The sequence below is a fragment of the Corella eumyota genome, chromosome 7 (genome assembly GCF_963082875.1).
Source record: "Corella eumyota chromosome 7, kaCorEumy4.1, whole genome shotgun sequence".
Lineage (NCBI taxonomy): Eukaryota > Metazoa > Chordata > Ascidiacea > Phlebobranchia > Corellidae > Corella > Corella eumyota.
Window position 1 is genome coordinate 8,698,845 of NC_137496.1, and position 22,119 is coordinate 8,720,963.

General features: G+C 32.5%; 1 protein-coding gene across 1 annotated transcript; it reads right to left on the reverse strand.

Annotated features, from left to right (window-relative positions):
* Positions 1-15,378: 15,378 nt before the first annotated feature.
* Positions 15,379-16,401, reverse strand: LOC145760293 (zinc finger MYM-type protein 1-like). Its single transcript, XM_082574162.1, has one exon. The coding sequence runs from the start codon at positions 16,399-16,401 to the stop codon at positions 15,379-15,381; it is 1,023 nt and encodes a 340-aa protein (XP_082430288.1).
* Between the last annotated feature and the right edge of the window lie 5,718 nt (positions 16,402-22,119).

Here is a 22,119-nt window from a genome sequence, read left to right on the forward strand (position 1 = left end):
CATGCGATTGCAAATTAAATTTATTTAAAGAATGGGGCAATAAAAATGTGGCACAAAGGGGTCATGACGCCATTTACGCTCAAAAACTGATAACCAAATACGTATTTTCGTCAAATGTTGCTCCCGTTGACCCCTTTGTGCCAATTTCTAGTTAGCATCAAGAATGGGGCAATGAAAATGTGGCACAAAGGGGTTATGACGTCATTTCCGCTCAAAAACTGATAACCAAATACGTATTTTTGTTTAGATCAGAGAGGTTCCAGGCTAGCCATTAGATCAGAGAGGTTCCAGGCTAGCCAACCTCTTAGGTCAGTATCAAGGGTCTCACTTTGTCGCGGCGGAACCCAAATAACATCTTTCCGCGACGAAGAGAAGTCCATGGCCGGAGAGGCAGCGGCGGGCATCCACCAGGAAGGCGTGCCTTCTACTTCTACCCCAAGGCCCATTCGGACACCACCTAACAAAAACAATACAATTATTTCGGCCCCAAATACACCCAAACCATATATCCCCCTTCCACCCCTTAAATTTACCCCATGACTTATACTCTTGTTGTTGGTAAAAATTCTACCAAAAACATTTTTTGTGGTTAATGACAAAATACCAACTAATGGAGCTCAGTATTAAACTAAAGTTATACTGCTACTTACGAATAAAAACGAACTTTTAACTTGTTTAACTGTTAAATCTAGCTATTAAAGGGTCTAAAAGCTTTTATTCATTAAAACACGCTATTTTTTTACGCAAATTCCGTAGTAAAATTTCATCGATTTTCGTTGTTACGTAACATTTTCTTGTTTACAAAACAGTTACAAGTGTTACTCAACAGCTAACTATTGTTCGACCTCAGTTTGGAGTTGGCCTTATAGAATCATACACCACAACTAAATTTAACAAAGCGGTTGCTAATATAAAAAAACTCCTATTTTTAAAGACTATTTTGAGACCGTAGCTAATGGATCAATAATAAATGCGAGAGTATAAATATTATTATCAAAATACACATCGACTGGAAACCTCAAACACTACTAGTATTTATTGAAAAGCTTTACAGCATTGCCAAAACGCAAATAATTGATTTGCGAGAAAGTCTACACGGCATGGGAATTTAAATAGTTTGCAAAAATTTAAAAAAAATTGTAAACAGTACAAACGAATGGGTAGAAATGAACAAAGAAAAAATTATTTATTTAAGTTTTTTTTCTGCAAAAAAATAAAACATGTTCAAAATAAACATTTTAACCTGGTAATTCCTGACATAACGGAAACTGCCATTAATCAAGGTCAAAGAAAACGACCAAAATCAAAATCGAGTAAAACCCGGTCGCTAAAAAATGTTTCGTATTTTTAAAAATAAAAAAAGACTACTCGATTTGTAACTATGAATGTTTGTATTCGATTTACTGTTTATATTGTAGATCAACTGTATACGTTTTTATTTGTTTTGCGTTAATTAAAGTATAATCGTTTTTTCAGTGGCCTTGGATATGACGATAATTACCCTGTTGAATATGATGTATAATTTGGTAATTACGTTGTCCTGTGTAGCAAATAGTCACTCTTGTTCTGTGTGGTAATTTATATTGGTAAACTACTAAAAGTGTAATCAACTTATTTTTATATTTTTGACATGATAGCTTTGATATATTTACTGACTGCATAATATACTAATTTATTTAACTTTACAATGGACAAACTTAAAAAGCGAAAACTCTACCAAATATTTTGGATTCGCGCTAAGAGAGATAAAGCAAAACAATTATTAGTACCATTGCTGGAAAATTAAAATAAATCGGACACACTTATAAATGTTAGTATTACCATTAATTCGCCCAGTACCTTTAACATGTTAAAAATGATTCAAATTGAAGTTATTTAAAATTCAATAATACTGCGACTAATGACTTTACCTCGAATGCATTTAAAATTGGATTAAAACACAGGGTTAGTCAGTTTTAAATAAAACAAAATGCCGCGGATCATTTGTTAAAATTACCTAAAAAAATGGTTTTCCAAATCTTACGGGAACTAGTCGAACTTTACTATCTTCACTAAAATAGGTATCAATTCAAGAAAAGTTTGTTTTTTTTTCATTTTGGTTTAACAAAGCATGGAATTCTTATTCATGACAATATGGTAAATGTTAAAATTCATAGTATTGTTTTTGATGCTTCGGCTCGATCATTGGTAAAAGCAACCAGACTTTATTTCGGTTATTACGAATGTGACAAGTGCAAAGATAGGGGTATATGGGCTTGTGTCGTTATTCATTCGCAAAGTAGCACTCAAATTAATAAAATATCAAAAAGACTTACTTATCATAAAACGTCGATACCGAGCTGCTTTGTAAAAAAACCGCGTGCTCTTACCAAAATTGACAAGTGGAAAGCCACAAAACTGCGCTACATTTTACTTTAAACTGGAAAAATTGTATTAAAAAGCATTTTGCCAAAACCTCTTTATATTAAATTTATAAAATTAAGTCGTGCTATTACCATTCTCGTAAATTGCCCTCTGGGGTGTTTTGCCAATGTAGCCCAAAACTTGTTAATTACTTTTGTTTCTGAATGCAGTTCTTTATATGGGAAATAGTTCTTATTTAACATTTGGCTAAATATTTTGAAAACTTGGATAACTGTTTTGCATTTTATTTTAGAAAGAAAGATTGATTCGATCAGGAAAAAGTCCACTTGTTCAGTTAGTAAAACGATTAGAGGAAAATATTGTTTTAATGAATAACAAAACTCCAGCAAAATCAGTTTTTACCACAATGCCAAATAATGTCTACATTATCAACGTCGGAAAATCTAATTTTATGTGCATACAAATTATAGAGCAAAGACATGATAATTAATATGTTGCGTATGTTTTTATTGCCATCTTTTGGTGCATATCAAGTATATTAAAAAGATCGCATGTTAAAATTTAACATTTAGATAATGGACAATACTAAAGTACGGGATGAGGGATGGTGCGGGACCGTATATGTAAACGTTAACGAAAATTCGCGGAATGCGGGACGGAACGGAATTTTTGTACTTTTCTGCGGGATGATTGCTGTTTTTATCTAAAGGGCTAAGGGGTGATGCGGAATTGACTTTAAAGGTCAAGGAATGATGCGAAGTCGACTATATAGCACAAGGGAAGATTAGGGGAGGGTTTAAAAATTACGTTCTTTTCCGCATTCAGCGATTTTTTGTTAACGTTTACATACGGCCTTGGTATTTCCCGCATCCCGTATTTTAGTACTACCCTAGATAATGCCGTCCAGAGCAATTTGTTTTAAATACAGAATAAAATTTATATTTAGGGGTATTCTGCATGATATTTGCATATTGTAAAATTGAAGTTAATTAAATTTATCTTTTTAGAAAAAATTTGTAATTAAAAAATGCAGTTTGTTATTGTTGAATTTAAAATTAAACATAGCGTAGAAGTCGTACATCACAAATGGCTTGTTGATGAAGATGATGTAAGTATTAACTCTTATACTTTGTTATGAACCAATTTAACGGCTAACAAATAGAGCATAAAATGCCAAATTTTTAATTTAGTTGAATCCTAAGTGTTACTGGCCAAGAATGGGAGGAAAAAACAAGGCAAATCGCGCGTTATTGCCAGATCCAGAAACCTGGGGACTTTACGATGTCAGGATATTGGCTCGGGCAGGTACATGTTTGGTTATAGTTATTCAAAAATTTGTTTAAAATTATATATGGTTTCTTTTTAGATGATTTTGCTAGAGCTATTGCAAAGTGTAACAGGGCTATGGAAACTTCCAATGTCGAATCAAGTGACGACACTTTAGAGAGAAAAAGAAAAAAAAACTTTCCGCTATATTGTTGAAGATGATGGCAAGAACTAGTTTAAAATATTTAAAATTAAATTTAAATAAATTTTTCTTTTTTTATACTTTTAGAGGATGAACCAATGTCATCACGTGCGAGTGAAGCTCTACTTGAATTACCCGCGGCATCAAAATCACCGATTATATGTTCAAGTCAACAGGATAGTAAGTTTCCTAATTACGTAAATTTGTATTAGCGCAGCTCTTGTTTTTTAAATTGTGTTTGGGTGACATTGTTTTTGTAAGATTGCCTATTGCTATTTAATGGTTTTATTGCTATATTTTGTTCACTTGTTTTAACGATATTTTTATAAAGTCACATTTTTTTTTTCAGCGCTATCAGAATCTTGTTCAAGCGTGGTCGTCCCTAAAGAAAGGCGTTCTTCTGTCGAGCTATTGGGTAATTTTTAAATAATGTGTTTTACAGCAAACTTTATTATTTTAATGTATATATAAAAAGTTGTAGACGAATTTTTCCTATTGACCTGTTTAGTTCATTTTTTTTACTACATATAGTTTTTGTTGCAGAAAAAGTTATAAAAAATCAAAAAATGATAATAGACATGATAAAGCAGACCTCCTCAATGTCAATTACTAGAGATAAGGAAGTAGAAGCACCTAGCGTTGATTTTTTAGATCAGCCATTAAAAACTATGGATGACTTATTAAATTTTGATATTGAGCTCGGGCAGACAGCTAAGCGCCGTGAAATGGTTTGTTTAGTTATATTAAATCAATTTATGATTAATAATTTAAATTTGTTTATGATTAATAGGGTATTAAACGTCGTTAATTTATCCAATTTTAATGTGTGCATATTTGTTATTTTTAGGTACGATTTTTACTGCCGTTGAAGGGTAGTTCAATCGGCGATACCATTAGGCGCGCGATGCAAGCCAAAGGAACTTATTCGATTTGGTCGAAATACAGTTTCAAAGGTAGAAAAGGAAAACTCCCTTTTGCAAGACCACGATATTCCAGTGTGTCAATAAAAGCTCATCCGAGAATCGAAACAAAATTAATCGAGCATGAGATTAAAGAAACGCTAAAACATGCCCCAAACAGGCCCGGTGGTTCAAACTATAAGGTATGTATTTTTAACTACATAAATTCACATTTAAAACTTATTTACAACTAGTTAAATTTAAAAAACGAGTATTTAAAAACCACGGGACCATGAAGTGTTTATCACGTCATTTCTTTTTATGTGAAGTTTCGACCTCGCAAAAAAATTTAAAAAAAATACGCAACCAACTTAATACAAAAATATTGGGTCAGGTATGTTGTCCGGCTCTAGACAAAACAACAAGCCGTTTACCATAGTAGAGAATTTCTCTATAGGTATTTCTCCATAAGAGAGCCGTAGTGTTATTATGTTTTGTCTAGAACCGGACACATATGTGATCCAAAATATTTTACGTCTGCTAACACATCCGTATGACGTTCCACGTTAATTGAATTCCGAGCGCTAAAAATTCCATTTTTATTTTTGCTTTAAATTCCAAAATCACGAAAACTACCCATCAATCAATTAAAAAGGCGATTCTCGTGTAAATTACAAATTTGCCAATATATTGAAAAATAGCTTCTTAATTAGAAACGATTCCTTAGGTTTCTATCTATTTATTCATTGTGGCTTTTTTATATATATATTGGTCGCTTAGCTCTTATGTTACCAATTGTTACCTTTCTTTTATCTCAACATTTAGTACCATATTTTAAATATTTTTAGAAAACGAAAGATAAATTATCATCAAACACTGTAAGTTCGTCAGAAGCACTAACAGTGCCGTTCCCGTCAGATTGGGAAAATTCTGATTTTAATGATGAGTGAAATAATAAATAAAAAAAATAAAAAATTTGGTGATTATTTTTTGGGTTCACTGAGAAAAATGTTATTAAAAAGTCAGGAAAATACGTTCACGTAACGGATTTAGAAAGAATTATGAAAAGTTTTAAAAACGTAATGTCACGTTATAACAACCTGTAATGCGAAGCGGCTTCTGGCAAAATTGTTATCGAAAGTCGGAAAAATTCGATTTTATAACGACTTAATAACGAATTATAGAATGTTTTAAAAACGTAAAATAACGTTTTGCCGACCTTTTGTGCCTAACGTTGTAATAACGGTATTAGGAGTCGACAAATCAACCGTTATACTAACGATATAAATTGGTTACTGAAAACTTTTATAAAACGTTTTAAAAGCGTTATATTATTAGCTGGGTTCCCATTTTTCTGAGTAAAACGGCCAACGATAGTGAGAAGGTAAATATGGCCGTCTAAGGGCGGAAGTGGTCCTACGATGACAATGTTTAAATCACAAAAACGATTCTGGGTTTCAGGATATTCAACTGGTGAAGCATGAACATGCCTTTGTATCTTGGATTTTTGGAAAAATATTCACTGTCTTGTCCATATTCCAATGTTTTTATTGAGCCAACCAAAACTGAAAGAAGTGATTCAGTTGTCTACTACTCAGCTTTAAAAAACAACGATTCTTTTAAATGTAAGATTACATGGGTTAAAAAGGTATCCTCAAGTAGCCAAGGAAATCGGTATTGTCGGATACAATGGACTTCAGCCTGGTAACATAGCTCATGGTAATTCAAAACGAAAAAAATTTTTACGAGCAAACTCCCAATGAAATTCTTGAGGAGATGCCAAAAGATTAAAGCCAAAGATTAATATGATGCACCAGAAGTGCGATCTTTATCAACTAGATCAAAAAATACAATGATAAACAAAAAAGAATAAAAAAGGAGGAAAACAAAGCACCAATATTTATTCTGGTTAAATTTTAAAAATTATTAACATGCTTGTTACTCATGAATTTGTACGTAGAATAACGAATGGAAAAAATAGGCCACCACTGTACAATTAATTACTGACGAACAAAGTGAGGTTATAAACGGTTTACTTAGCGTGGTAAGATCTATATCAGGCAACCATCATCTAATATTTTTGGGCCCATTATTTTTACATCCAAAACTATTTAAAGACGAGTTTCCAACTGCCGAAATGTATGTCTGTAGTTGAATTTTGCCGCTGCTTAAGCGTGTGGCTTAAAAAGAAGGTTGTCGGCGTGCTAGGGACAAATAAAAATTCCGAGTCTATAAGTTACGTTTTAAAAGCAAAAGCTCAATGAAAAAACAACAAACTTTCTCACTTAGACACCTTGCAGGAAACTACGAAGTGCCTTTGTGCAAATAGGGCTGTTCGAGCCCACTGATAAGTATAATCTATATAATATTTCCATTCCAAATTGGGTTTCAAAAAATGATAGAGACAAGCATATTTTGAACCTTTTTAAAAGCTACCCATAAAGTTTACTTATTATTGCAATATTAATATATCGTTTATAAATAAAACTAAACAAAATACCAAACCAGATAATCATAACAAATGTAGTCGGTAAATGGGGTGAAGTCAAATTAAACAACCAAAATAACTATAACAATAAATTTGGTAACTCTACATTAAAACCTAATTAACCCGAAGATAAACAGCTGTATCAAGGGTTAGCAAAGGAGCACGAGGAAGCATTAAGCTTCACGAGAACACGAATAATGTGTTTATGGACAAACTCTGGAATGTGCTGTCAATCATTTATCGTTTTATATCGCATGACACATCACTTGTTTCCTTAATTTGAGTCATTAGATCGCATATACATAGTTGAATTTATTTTTCTCAATTTTGAGAAGAGATAAAAATTACGTATAAGCTATAGTTATTGTTGTGATTATTCGCGTTTTTGTGTATTTTAACCTAGTACTTCAAATTTATTGCCATTTCGCTAATAAAAAATGTAAACTGTTATTATACAACCCAGTTGTCAATAACATTTTCGAAAACCAACACAATTAAAAATAAATAACAATAAACTTTACAGAAATAAGGCAACATACTTTTCTAGTTTCTTTTCTAATTATGTCGGAATTTTTCCAACTTACACGAGGATACTATTATTTTAAAAGTTAGTTAAGTAGTTTTTGAGATATCGGAATGTGAAGGTAAATAGGAAAGTTCGCTTGCACGTCACGTGACGCACAACGTCATCGTCGTAAGTTCATATGCTGGAAAATAACCTTATTTTGCCCTCTCTTGAGTCGGTTTTTTTAATTGGGTAGGCCGTATTTCAAATTTTTTTACAAATTATGGGTATGCTGTTAATTTTGAAAGTTTACCAGCCAAAAACGCTTACAAACACCTGCAAGAAAGAGGCAGGTCAACTATGTGTTATTGAAGCAGATTTACTGTTTACACAGTCTTAGTTTTGATTAAAATAAAATCATTACGATATTGTCAAATTTTCAAGTTAGCTATATTATATACAGACGATGTATACTTTTATTTTGGTTATATTATAACAATTATTTTGGTTATATTTTTGTAAAGCATAAACTGAAACTAAGAAAAGGAGCAAACACTAATATTTGTTGCCAGGGGTATGTAGCGGTCTCCGTCGGTTTTATTTTTAAGTTAAAGACAGTTAATTGTTTTTCTTAACTAGCTAATTGCTCGTCTGCTGGTTAGGGATTCTTAAATTACCCACGCAGGTGAATTCACTGTATAATTATATTATACGGCAATTTCTTCAAATCTAATTCAAATTTCATTAACAGTAAAGCAAAAAATTAAAATTCCAAAATCCAACTACTTTGTAGAAAGGCATAAGATAACTATTTAAAACAAATTAAGAATAGAATCACATGTCAAAGGGAAACCACAGTTTTTAAAAACAAGTTTAAGATTAAAAGACATATTAAAATAGGAGTTAATATAAGGTTTTGATGAAATCAAGAAACAATAACAAAAATAATTCCCACCAAATGTGAAATAAATAAATTTAATTGTTTTAATGTGAATGAAAGGTTAGCTTATGCACAATAAGCTACATCATCCCAGCTAAAGGAGAACCCGGGGTATTAAAAATAAAAAAATACACACGATATAGGCACAGAGAAAAATACAATCTACTAATTATTTTTTTAAAGTAAGGAAAAATATAGTGTCATATTTTTTATTTGATTTTTAACATTTTTATTTAATTTTTTGGTAGTAAAAACATTACAATAGCAATAACACATACAAATACGAGCGGCATAACATAATACGAAGTAAAGCTTAAGTGGTATTGGCAAGAAATATGTCCCTTATATACCCTCAGATAATTTCGAGCGAATTACCTGATCCCAACATGTTTTGCCCCCCTTTCTGACCGCTTACGCCTCTGGTGTGTGCGATTTTGGGTTTCAAGAAAGGTTTTAGGTTTTAAATTTGGGTTTAATTTTTCATTAATTTTGGTTCGAAAAAGGTTAAGGAGGACCTAGAATAGGTGTGATAAAATAGTCAAACTGTTTAAAAATGAAACAATAATAAGAAAACGGAAAAGATTAGTATGGTGATACGACGGCCTGTCGTCGACATAGTCACAGCAGTGTTGTTGCGGTAAACAAGTAAGTTTGCTTCGGTAACAATATTAAAAGACACGTCATGGGCAATTATTATAAATTGCATTTGTGGACAAATCAGGATTTATGTTTTTTATGAAAGGTTTTTCATTAGAGCTCTCTTCTTTAGGAGAGGTAAGACTCTTGACCTGACTAGAACTAGAAATTTCATATGTATTGTCATTCGCCAAAGACATAATTTCTTCGCTAAGATCTTCTGTTATTTGCATCCTCGGTACTTTGCCGGTGCTTAAATTTTTCACGTCCTTCTCGGTAAGTTTTTCTCCATCATTGGAAGCATTGATCATCTGTTTGCAACCAAAATGACCAGAACATGATGGGTTATTTGATGTTGAGATGTTGGACAAGGGTAAATCAACGCAATGGGGTGTACAGTCCCACTGACGATGTTTGGGGTTTCCCGCGGCTACAAAATTTTTCTTCAAGGTTGTCGAATTTGGTCATCAGGCATAGTTCGTAACATAAAAAAAATGGGAAAAGAATAATTCAAAGTTTCAGAGGTATGGGGTAAACGAAATAAATAGTTAGCAATAACAGAGTTAACAGCATGGGTAGGGTGTAAGTTAGACAAGGTAAAGGTAGATGCCATGGTTGGGTCAAGAGGCTGGTCAGCGGTTAAAACAAATTACCCTTCGATATCGCGTTGCCCCACCGAACATTTTTAGTGCCATTACAACCTAAGTCAACATCATTACCAGAACATTAAAATTAACATTATCACGAAAAGATACAACCCTCTTATCAGACCGATTACGTTTAGAAAATAAAGAGGGTAACATAATCGTTAAATACAATATAATTATACACTACATAAAACATCAAAAATATATACTCATAATATACAAAGATAAAAAGTGTACTTATTGTTCGTTGACGAAGATCTTCTTGTTGGTATGGTCAACACGGGCTTGCTGACTGAAGACAATAAATCCAAACAGTATTGTGTCCAACATTATTGCGATGTTCACAGCTTGAGTCAGGTGCTACAAGTCCTGATTGTCAGAAATCTCACACTTTAATAACAGAAGGCAGTCACCAATTTGTAGCGGTCTCCGTCGACCCAATGGAAAGGTTTTATTTTTAAGTTAAAGACAGTTAATTGTTTTTCTAACTAGCTAATTGCTAGTCTGCTGGTTAGGAATTCTTAAATTAACCACGCAGGTGAATTCACTGTATAATTATAGTATACGGCAATTTCTTCAAATTTCATTGACGGTAAAGCAAAAAATTCCAAAATACAACTACTTTGTAGGAAGGCATAAGATAACTATTTAAAATAAAAATAAAGAATAGAATCACATGTCAAAGGCAAACCATAGTTTTTAAAAACAAGTTTAAGATTAAAAGACATATCAAAATAGGAGTTAATATAAGGTTTTGATGAAATCGAGAACCGACAACAAAAATAATTCCCACCAAATGTGAAATAAATAAATTTAATTGTTTTTAATGTGAACGAAAGGTTAGCTTATGCACAATAAGGTACAAGTACCTACTATTATTGTAGGTTATATTAAAAATTGTTTGGAATTATCAAATAAAAAACACATTAAAAATGTTAAACACAATATTTAGTATTTATAGTTTATTGATGTATAATAAACATACGAGGGTTAACCCATGTAACGTTTAGTGATTAGGACTATTTTTATATGATACCCAACGAAATTATCAGATATATTAAGTTTTAAGCAAAACTTAATGTTCTAACAGGTAAACTTTGCTTTAGTAATACTTGGGCAACCTGTCCGTTTCTTGCAAGTGTTTGTCGGCCAATATCAACCCTTTCTGGCTGGAAAATTTTCGAAATTAATAACACAACCATAATTTGTTAGAATTTTTCAAATACGGCCTACCCAATTAAAAATATTTAAAAAAATATTGCTTTTAGTGCTAAGATTGTTAAATGCTCAGAAAGGGCAAAATAGGAATATTGCTTTATGTCTGATATTTTTTCTATGTCATGCGTCACGTGACCCGCGGCGTAGGGATTTTTTCTATTTACAATATTTACCTTCAAATCCCGATATCCCAAAAAATACTTAACCAATTTTAAAATAATGGTATTCTCGTCCAAGTTCATAATTAAAAAAGTAACTCTCTGACCGAACCATCTTTAAGTAAATTTTGTTTTTAGTTCACCAAATTAAGTTTTTAATAAACCTAATTGTTTTTAATAAACTAACTTATAATAACATAAACCTAATTTATTTCAATAACACTTAAATAATGTCAATTAATTTATTGTTTGGGTTACTTAATTTTTATTTTTTAGCCTAATTGTGGTTTGTACAATTTTCAAAGTTTTAATTTTATTTAAATAAGTTTTTAAAGATAAAGTAAGTTTTTAAAGATTTTCGCTAAAAATGAATTTATTTTTCGGGCTCCGTTTCATTTCTGAGAAAAGCCGCCTCCTCTCTTAACTACTGACGCACAGCTTGTCGGCGAAGTTGCACCGAAAATATGCCTGTTCATCTAATGGTCAAAAACACTCCCACCAGGCTGTTACTAAGGTCAGGACCCTGTAATAAAACATCATTTAAAGAAACACCACGTGTTTCGCAGCACAATCTAACACTATACGAAACTTAGGGCCCGTACAGTGGTGTGGTATATACCACGTTATATCATTTACACAATTTCTATTAGCCAACACAGTGGCATTTTCTTATTTCACATAATCATTAATTTTCTCTCTATATTGCTTAAAAATATCAGGGTTAGCAATAAACTTCTTTAAAGATTGCAGCCTTTTAAGTGCCACTTTCCTATTCTTTGGAAGTTTGATATATTTCTCTTTCCAGTTTCATAGTGTTTGCCGTTCCGCGAAACTGTTGTCCATAATTTTCAGACATTTCGCTCCTTTTTAAAATTTTGTTGCATGAAGCCTATATTTGTTCTTGTTCATGCATAAAGTTAACATTAATTCGTTGCGATCGTTTTTTATATTATGGTCTGACCAGTGGCGGCTCGTGGGCAAAATGACAGGGGGGGCTAATTTTAGAAGGTCACAGCACGACTAGGGGGGTCCAAATTTTTTTGATATTGATGGCCGTAAATCGGCTATTTTAGATACAAAACGATCTTTTTTTATATTACTTAAGAAGATAAAATTTTTATTTTATCTGATAATGAAAACAATTTTAAGGTGTGCCTTTAAAGCTATTAGTAACTGTGGTGTAGGGCATACAACATTTTTAATAACATTTTTTAAATAAACACAATTGTATTTTATTCAATTAACTACTAATGTAGCCTATATCTTGCATAAAATAAAAATGTTTTTTTTTTGTTATTTTTTATTTTTTTCGGCGTCTTCCTTCTAAAAAAAATTTCAAATTCAATAAAAAGCAGTAGAGTACATAATACATTTCTTTCATTAATGGTTAGCAAACTGGATTAAAGTTTAGTTGACCATTTACTAATAACCATTTTTTAGACATAAAAAGCAGTAAAAATACTTTAAGTTAATTAAAACATAAAATCAGCAACATATTTATTTGAGACATTAATGTAATTAGATAGTTTGTGCGAAAAATAATGATATAATTTAAAAAAATTAAAATTACATATCAACAAAAAATCAATATATATAAAACGAACTAATGAAAAAAATTAAAACTTTGATCACCTTTTTCTTTAACTCTTCAGCATTTCTTAAAAGCAACATTACAAATAATTAGTTATATATAATAAGTAAACGAAACAAACTATGAAGGGATATTGAGCTATTTACCTCTCCTGCTCCCTTCTTTCCTCCCTCTCTACTCTCCTCCTCTTTAACTCCACTTTTCTTTTTTAATAAATATTTTTATCAAATTATTTTTAATAAGCTGGTGAAAAATCTTTTAGCTTCGTTAAAGCTAAACTTCTAGATTTTATAATATAAAACCTAAATTCTCATTTAATGATATAATACTAAACTATAAATTCTAAAAAAATAACGCTAAACTTTCAACCCAATAAAAAAACTAAACTTTCTAATTGTAAACTTGTTAATTTAGACCTAAGTTACCTCTCCTCCTCACTTTCTTCTTCTTCTTTCCTTTTCATGTTTTCTTCTCTAAAATTTTTTTATTTAATTGTTAAATTAATGAAATATTTAAATATAATATTTGCAGTTACCCTAATTTTTTCATCTTCTCTCCTCTTTCCTTCCACCCACCCGACCTTCTTCCTCTTTTCCCCCAGCCCTTATCCTCCCATTCCCCCTCCTCTCCTTGCCAAACCCATTTTCCTCTTCCTCCACCACCTTGACCACTATAATTTTTGTAATTTGATTTTAAAAAATGTGTAAAGTAAATAAATTGACTATTCCTTTTTTTAATAAGGTATTTTAACAAGCTATATAAAATATTAAAATTTGTTTCTTACCTCCATTCCCCTCCCCCATATTGGTTGAAAGTAAAATTCATTTATATAATCTTTTTATTTTTTTTTAAAACCTTTTAATTCTTTTCAACCCAAAAATAAATTCTAGTTAATTTATTTTAAATTTTTATAATTGCTTTTATATATATATGCACATAAATTTTTAAATATATCCAATTTGCATGTATCCATTGGTTTTTTTTCCGAACAAATGGTTTTTACACAATCAACCTTTACTGGAGAAACATAATCAACTTTTTCCAGTATAACTCAACACATCAACAGTGGAGGGCAGGCACAATCGATTATTTTCCAGGAAAACTCAACACGTCAACAGTGGAGGGCAGGCATAATCGATTATTTTCCAGGAAAACTCAACACATCAACAGTGGAGGGCAGGCATAATCGATTATTTTCCAGGAAAACTCAACACATCAACAGTGGAGGGCAGGCATAATCGATTATTTTCCAGGAAAACTCAACACATCAACAGTGGAGGGTCGGCATAATCGATTATTTTCCAGGAAAACTCAACACATCAACAGTGGAGGGTCGGCATAATCCTTATCTAAGAAAACATCAACATTACAACACTCATCATCAAAAACACTTTATTTATAATTTAAAAAAGTTCTTCTAATTTTCAACTTGGAAAACAATTCTATGACATTTTTATTAAAATCAGGTGTGGCTGAAATGACATCTTTGTGAATGGATAAGACTGCTAAAGCATTTAACCTATCTTGGCTCAATGGTGTTTCTTGAAAATGTTTTAATTCGTTTTAAAGTACTAAAACACCTCTCAGATTCTGCAGTTGCAATTGGAGTAGTTAAAACTATTCCTATAACCTTGCTAACTTCAGAAAAAGTATTCAAAAGTGAACCTTTTATCGGAAATGAATTCAAACCCACAACTGATTTAATGTTTTCAAAGCTGTTGTTAGTGTACAACACTTTAAGTTCGTTGGCCAGCTTTAAACTATCTATCATGGGGTAACCCAGTACCAACTGTTTAACCAAGTTAACTGGAAATATGTTTTTAAACCTTTTAAACAAACATGGATTAACTAATGAGAACGACTCAAATTGTTTTATGTTGCTAAATCGATTAATAATTTCAACAATTATTATGTCACAGGCTTCTTTTGCATTTGCGCACAGCAATCTTGAAGAAGTAGCAACCCTTTGGCGTTTTGACAACTCTGGACAAAATTCCATACTAGGTTCCACAAGTCTTCCACGAATATCATTAATAACCTTCTGAAATGAATCAATAGCAAAGGCAACAGTCACCCCAGTCGATTCTCTTGACTGCAGAATATTATACAATATATCTGTATGGTGAAAGACATCATTGAAAAACTTCAAAAAGTAAAGAAATGTGGGATCTTTTAAAAGTTGTGTCAATCCAATACATCCTTGTGTTGAAGTTATGTCCCAGTGTGTTTCATTAAGAATCTTTTCAAAAGTTGCTAAAAGATTCTCCTTATTATTTAAAACACTTTGGACAGCTCGAGATTGAAAATTCCATCTTGTTTCACATGGTCTTGGAAGTCGTTTTTCACAAACTGATCGTAACACATCTGAACGTTTCGGAGACATAGAAAAAAAAGGTAGAGAATCCAGACAAGTTGGCAAAAAACAACTTAATGCTTTTAATACCTTGACAGGCATGCTTTAGTATCAGGTTAGTTGGTGAGCATAACAGTGCACAAATTTGGCATGGGGAAAACATTCCTGCATTTTTTTTTGAACACCATTTTTTTTCCCACTCATAACAGATGCACCATCATATGTCTGGGCAATAAGCTTTTCTTTTAGATGAAAAGGTTGAAGTGCATGTTTTAAAAGGGAGGTCATACCATCAGCAGTACGATCATTAGCTTCATAATATGACAGAAACCGTTCAACAGGATAGCCATCCACTACAAATCTAAGAAGTACTGCAAATTGTGATCGATTGGCAATATCAGTTGTCTCATCTGCTTGAACAGCAACAAAATCAGCATTACCTATGTCATTCTCTAATGTATTTCTATATACAGTAAACATGCAATCTAAAAGTTCATTTTGGATTGTCTTGGATGTGTATTTATTTACTGTGGCACTTTCCAAATGCTCTTTTAAAACGTTATCCGATTTTGCTATTTGCTGCAATAAATCCAAAAATATGCCTCGGTTAAAGGAACCTTCTGATTCATCATGTCCTCGCATACCTATTTCATGTACTCCACAAAATTTTAAACAGTCAACAATGAGGTCGAGAATGTGTCTATTCTTTTTAACAATTTCATTGTGCCTCTCAACAGATAAGCTGTGTCCTACACTGATCTGTGACTGAATATCTACTGTTCCTAGTAGGCTATATGAAAGTGCATTGGTAATGTGCATTTTTGAACTCTCATGTCGCTTTATTTTTTCTGAAATATGTTTTATATCTTTAAAACCTTCCTTTGACCAAGTAACTTCTTTTTCTTCACCTTTTCGAAACAAAAGGCAGTAAAAGCAAAATAAACTTTTTTTTTCCTCGCTTACAGTAAGCCATTCCTTTCTCGAAAACCACTGAACATTAAACTTTCGGTTTTGCTTAGGGCCTGTACTTTTTATTTCAATAGATTTTGGCTGATGAGGTCCAAGGCGCTTCAAGTCTAACTTTGCCTCAAAACTCAAAGGAAAACTTTTCAGAATACAATCAACCTGGTTCATGGTTTATGGTATCCACAAAAATAGTCGAAATATTACTAAGAAATCACAAACTTGTTCTTATCAGTCTTATACCAAATTACAACTAAGCAAAATACTTGCTATTTTCTGTTTAAATAATGCTTGCTAAAATGATAAAAAAAATAATAGCCAACAAACTATTTTAGTACACAGTTTGGTTTTTTCAAGTTTTCCACAATTAGATATTTTTTTATATATGGCAAAACTCTAATCTGCTAATCATGGCGTTCGCCGTTTGGGCTGACTGGCTGGATATGGCGTGGGCAGGCAGAATAAACTCTGCACTTTACTTCGACTGCCAATCAATAAATAAATAACATTTGGCTAAAAACACTACCAAAATTCAATTAAAATTAACAAATTTATACATTTTTTTACTAAAAACACGTATGCGGAATTAGCCTAAAATGACTGTTTCCGCAAGACATGTGTACGCCCTTTCTAAAACTTGTGCGACGACCTTACATACAAAAATCCAATTGATTATTTTTATTTGTTAACTTAAAAATATTATTTAGGGACTTATTACCTCCAGAGAAAATCATAAAATACCCAAATTATGTTTTAATTATTTTATATTTTAATTACTAAGTAAATTGAACGTCAAATTTAAAAAAATCACAAAGCTAAAATTGTCAAATTATTTGGCAACTTTATGGTTGGCTTAGCCCCACTTTTTGATTCAAGTTCTCAACTTTTTTTTAAATTTCGGAATCCTGAAGGCAAAAACAGCGTTAAAATATTTTTTATTTGACAGCCCGTGGGGCTAATTTTGGTTTAGCCCTCACATGTTTACGCTACGTTTTTCGAAAATTTTGGCGTATTTCGTGGCCAAAATAGGCGCTAATTTTTAATATTTTTAATAATTTTAGCAAAAAACATTGCCGAAAAAACAAATATTATTCAAAATAAAATAAATTATAATTAAAAAAAAACATGTTAAAAAAGTGGGGGTTTTAGCCCCATTAGCTACATAGACGAGCCGCCACTGGGTCTGACCCAAATAATGTACATCCTATAAAGTACAGACTGACCCTTTTTGCCGTAACGCCAATCAAAAACCCTGAATGCATCGTGAACGTTGTTCCCCAAAAGTAACTCCGCTGATTTTGTTTTAAGTTCAGAAAACTTCAGGTCACGCAAATGTGGATACATGTTTGCAACTTTTTTAATTGGAATGCTGTCACTAACATTAGCGATGTGATCAAGCACCAAAAGCTTTTTTACATTAACAAGTCAACTCTGGCTCCCATGGCTGGTTACCGAATTTTGCCGTATAAAGTTTATGTGTTCTTTTGTCTCCTTTAGGCCCAATTTTTGTAAGACTTGCAATGGGCGTTTAAGCGAGCTCCTTCTCAAGAGAATTTAGCTCGCTTAAAGCGCACTCAGGGAACCCAGTCGTAATGGCTGGGACGCGAGCTAAACTAAACTGTGAATTTGAAAGTTTGGCGCTTCTAATTCGTATATTTTATAAAATTAATTAACTTTATTGGCCCCGCTAGTGGGATAGCTAGCGAAGTGTTAAACCTGTTGGAAATTAATCATTTTATGATCAATCCTTGGTACGAGTTTATCAAGGTCAAGACATTGCAAATGTAAGGTTTATGTGTTCGGACCGGCCAAGCAATCTTAAAGCAATTACAGACGACAAAACAATAAACTGCGCGATTTTATTAATCAACGACCACGTCGTCATTCACAGCATTTTTAAATACTAACCAAAGTAAACAAACACACAATATGGAAAGTAATAGAAAAATCTCCTGCTCAGTGGAGCTTTGAAATGGTGTACAGCATGGACACTATGATTAAAATGAATGTTTTGCAATTGATGGATGGTAGAGGAATGACCAAATTTTAAAGATATTGCTGAGGCAATTAAATCAAACTTTCAGTCTTTTTCCCACACTAGGTAGGAAATGTAATTGTCATAGGTTTATTTATATTAAAAAAGTAAAAACATATTTCAAATTCGACAACACCTTGAACATAATTTTTTTATTGTACTTAGCAACGATTGTCAAAAAAAATAAAAAATTTAAAAAGACAATACTACAACAAAAAGGAGCTAATTTTTATAATATTTTCTTTAAGAAGTTTAAATATCAATTGCTTTTAATTGCAAATGGACACCCTGTTTATGTTTTATTTTGGAGGTCCATCCACCTTCTATATACCAGGCCCCTCTACATCTGATATGCCAGTCCCATCCACCAGCAGAGTTTAGCATAGAAGTCATGAAAGTAGTAATAACTTAGCAATAAAGAATTTTTTTAATTTAAGTTTTTATCCTATTTCTTTAAATATAATTCTTGGAGCAGAGTGAAATGAACAGCATTTTTGAAACTTTAGAACTAAAATAACAGTGAACAGCACTTCTTAATTTTTTTTTTAACTTTACAAAAGCGCCAGCAGATCAAGAACTAAAATTTTTGCCTAAAATTATAAAACAAGAATCTGCAAAGGATGGAGAAATATTTAAACTTTTTTTGGAAACTTTGGTGGACCAATACGAAAAAAGTGTCAGTTTTATGTTTTTTACCAATGCACTGTTTTTTAATTAATTATTTTTTTAAATTATATTATTCAAATGTAATTTCTAAAAAGTTAAAAGTATTCTAAACAAATAATGTTTTATATTTGTTTTAGTGTGTTGAATTGGATTGTGCTGTCATGTTTGTTGTTGTCCCACTCCTGATGCATCACAGCCTGTTACATGGGTGTCTTTTTGGAGTAATTTCATTGGTATGTCCATAAAGTCGTCCCCCAGTTCAACTCTTTTGGTACTGTTGTTGCATAGCAACGGTTCGTCTATAGCTGTTGCCCAGTGAGTTGTCGTTGTTTAATGCCTCCGGGCAAAGCTTTTTCTGTATAATGCGCTGTCTATATCCCAGGCTACATCAAGGGACACTCTGGGTTTTATTGCCCCGTCTGCCGTTATTGGCCATAGTTGAATGTTCCAGTTTTAACTCTGAACATATCATATCCCGACATGTCTGTCAACACATTACTGGTCCCTCCTGTTATGCCATTCCTGATATATCCCCCAGGTGTATAGAATATCCATCTGTTTCCTGTGTGGCTGCTATTGTTTATTCCTATTTCCATTTGTTGGGTTTGTACTGCGCTGCTTAGTATGGCTTTTTGTATGTTGGTTGGTACTGTTTGCCCATTATCGCTAGTATGGGCGCTCCACAATGGGGACCTTACATCTGCTGTGTCTCTTGAATAGCATTATTCCCTTTTTCTTCTTCTGTGTATGGCCATTGTTTTGTTGTACATTGTTGGGGCTCTGACTATTCTTGTAGTTTGACCCGGATGCGCTGCTCTCCCGCCACTTTTGCCGTTGGCTTTCCTTCGGCAGAGTCTGGTTCGTGATTTCGCTTCATTTCCCTGAAAAATTTTTCGTTTGAAGCAACAACTGCTTTAATCCGTCTATATCCAGTCCCACCGACTGTGTGTCGCGTTCAAAGGCAGCCTTCTTGTATTTGTTGACTTGTCTTTTGGCCCCCCAAGATAATTTCGCTCTCTTAGAAAGCTCTTCTCCCTCTTTTGCAATTGACGGAGCAAGTAGGCGTTTTGCCCGAAAGAAAGTATTAACAGCAGCGCTAACAACGCCAGGGATATGATTTGTATTATAAATAAGTTCTGCGGCGTCGTCGTCGCGATAAGTACAAGCTCTCTATAGTACATAAAAGGGTTTTTACATGTACGCTTCAAAGCGGGCAATATGCTAGTACCATTTTAATGACGTCTTATTTATTTTCCTGCGTTTTTTTCGATTTTAGGACTTTACATGTCCTGGCTGGCTGTTTTTTTGGCTTTATTTTGTAGTGTAAACCACTCTTTTTGTTTTATTTCAAGTAAAATGATAAAGTTTAGAACACAAATAAAACAACGTTCATCTACAACATCAAATCCCATTAAACTTGCCACCTCGTAATCTTCACGGAAGCACATATACTGTGCGTCCGTGGCTGGGTACTTTGGGCAACCTCCAGTTATTAAGATCACAAATAACATTTTCCAAAAAGTTCAAATTAGTCGGTTTAGAACTCCCAAAAGCAACAGACATTGAAAAAACCTTAACTTGGTTATCTGATGTTGTAGAACAAAGTACAGGCCAAAAGCATTTTGGGAACTCTTACAAAGGGGCAGTCCATCAATATTAAATGATAAGTAAATTGGATTTGGAATGTTACTAGAATTATTAAAACACATTTGTATTTGATTTACTAATCCAAAATGAAAAAATTCCATTCCAGACTTCTCTTGAATTAAAATGGATTTTGGTGTTGAGAGTAAAGTTCTACATGTAAGAGGAAGGTTTGGAAATCCACAATTTTTATGTATTTTTAAAAGATGATCCACCGCGTTGTGTTTTACTTGATATCCAATTACCCAGTTTTTTTAAATCAATTTTAAAATTAATTGAATCAAGACCATCCAAAGCCTTTAACTCCACACCATATTCATTAAGACTATGTTCTACAGCGTTAAACGTACTGGAACCAGAATATGTCTTTTCATGAACACTTTCTACTGTAACAGTGGCAATATCCATTTGTTTTTTGCCTTTTGATTGATGACGTCATAATTGCTCCCTTTTCTCCTAACTTTATAGCGTGTCTATTTGATAACAGTTGTCATTGACTTGACTTCTACTAATCTTGACTTTATTAACTTAGATATTGTGTTATATTTACAGCTCTAGTGTCATTTTTTAGTTACTTAAAACCGTAGTTTCGGTCAGTAAATTGAAATCATAATTATAACCCTTGCAAAGTTGTAGATTTATTTTCATCACAAAATTGTAATAAGGATCCAAGACCTAACTGTTTTAAAAGTATGCCATTTTATAACGATTATGTTCGAAATACTTTGTTTGATTTTTGCTCCAAAACAAGCAAGGATATAGCACTAAAATATTGTTATTCCAAAGCTAATATTCATTTGGCTGTATTGGACCATAATTTTCTTAAAGAGCCATTTACTAATTATTGGGTTGATAAAGCATTAAAGGTAAAACTTGTAAATTAAAATTCTGTAGAAAAATCCATTTAAACAAAATAATACTTTTTGTACAAGGTAACATCTATCGAAATCGTATAAAAAAATACAGGGAAAAGTTCCTAAAGAAATGGTTTTAATTAAGAGAATGAAGGATGACTGCCTTAAATTTTGGGGAAATAATAAAAAGCCAGTGAACAACGAGACATGCTCAAACTTTCAGTCATTATTCTCTCCTTTACAATTAAATACACCAGCAATCTGTTAACTAAAGGATTAGCACAAAGTGAATGGGAGAATCATTACCAGTAAAATGATTTTTACACAAAACATCCCAATCGTAGTTTGTTTCCAAATTTTGCGTTTACGTGTGTTAAATCTATTTATTGCATGCAATACGCCATTTTAATAAAAGTTTTTTGTTTTTAGAAAATAGATTACCTCCTTTTGACGAATTTCATCCGGGTACACAGCAATATTGCGACATTATTTTATTTAATAGCTAAATTTATTTATTGTGGCCAAAATAATTTTACAGGATTTTTTAGGTGGTGTCCGAATGGGTCTTGGGTTGGAAGTGGAAGGCACGCCTTTCTGGTGAATGGCCCTAACAATTTGTCAAATAAATTTAGCTCCACTAAAATGACTAAAAAATATATGAATATATATATAATTTAAAAATATTTTAAC

Coding starts and splice junctions, on each gene's coding strand:
- LOC145760293 (XM_082574162.1), bottom strand. CDS start 16,401: ATGAACCAGGTTGATTGTATTCTGAAAAGTTTTCCTTTGAGTTTTGAG.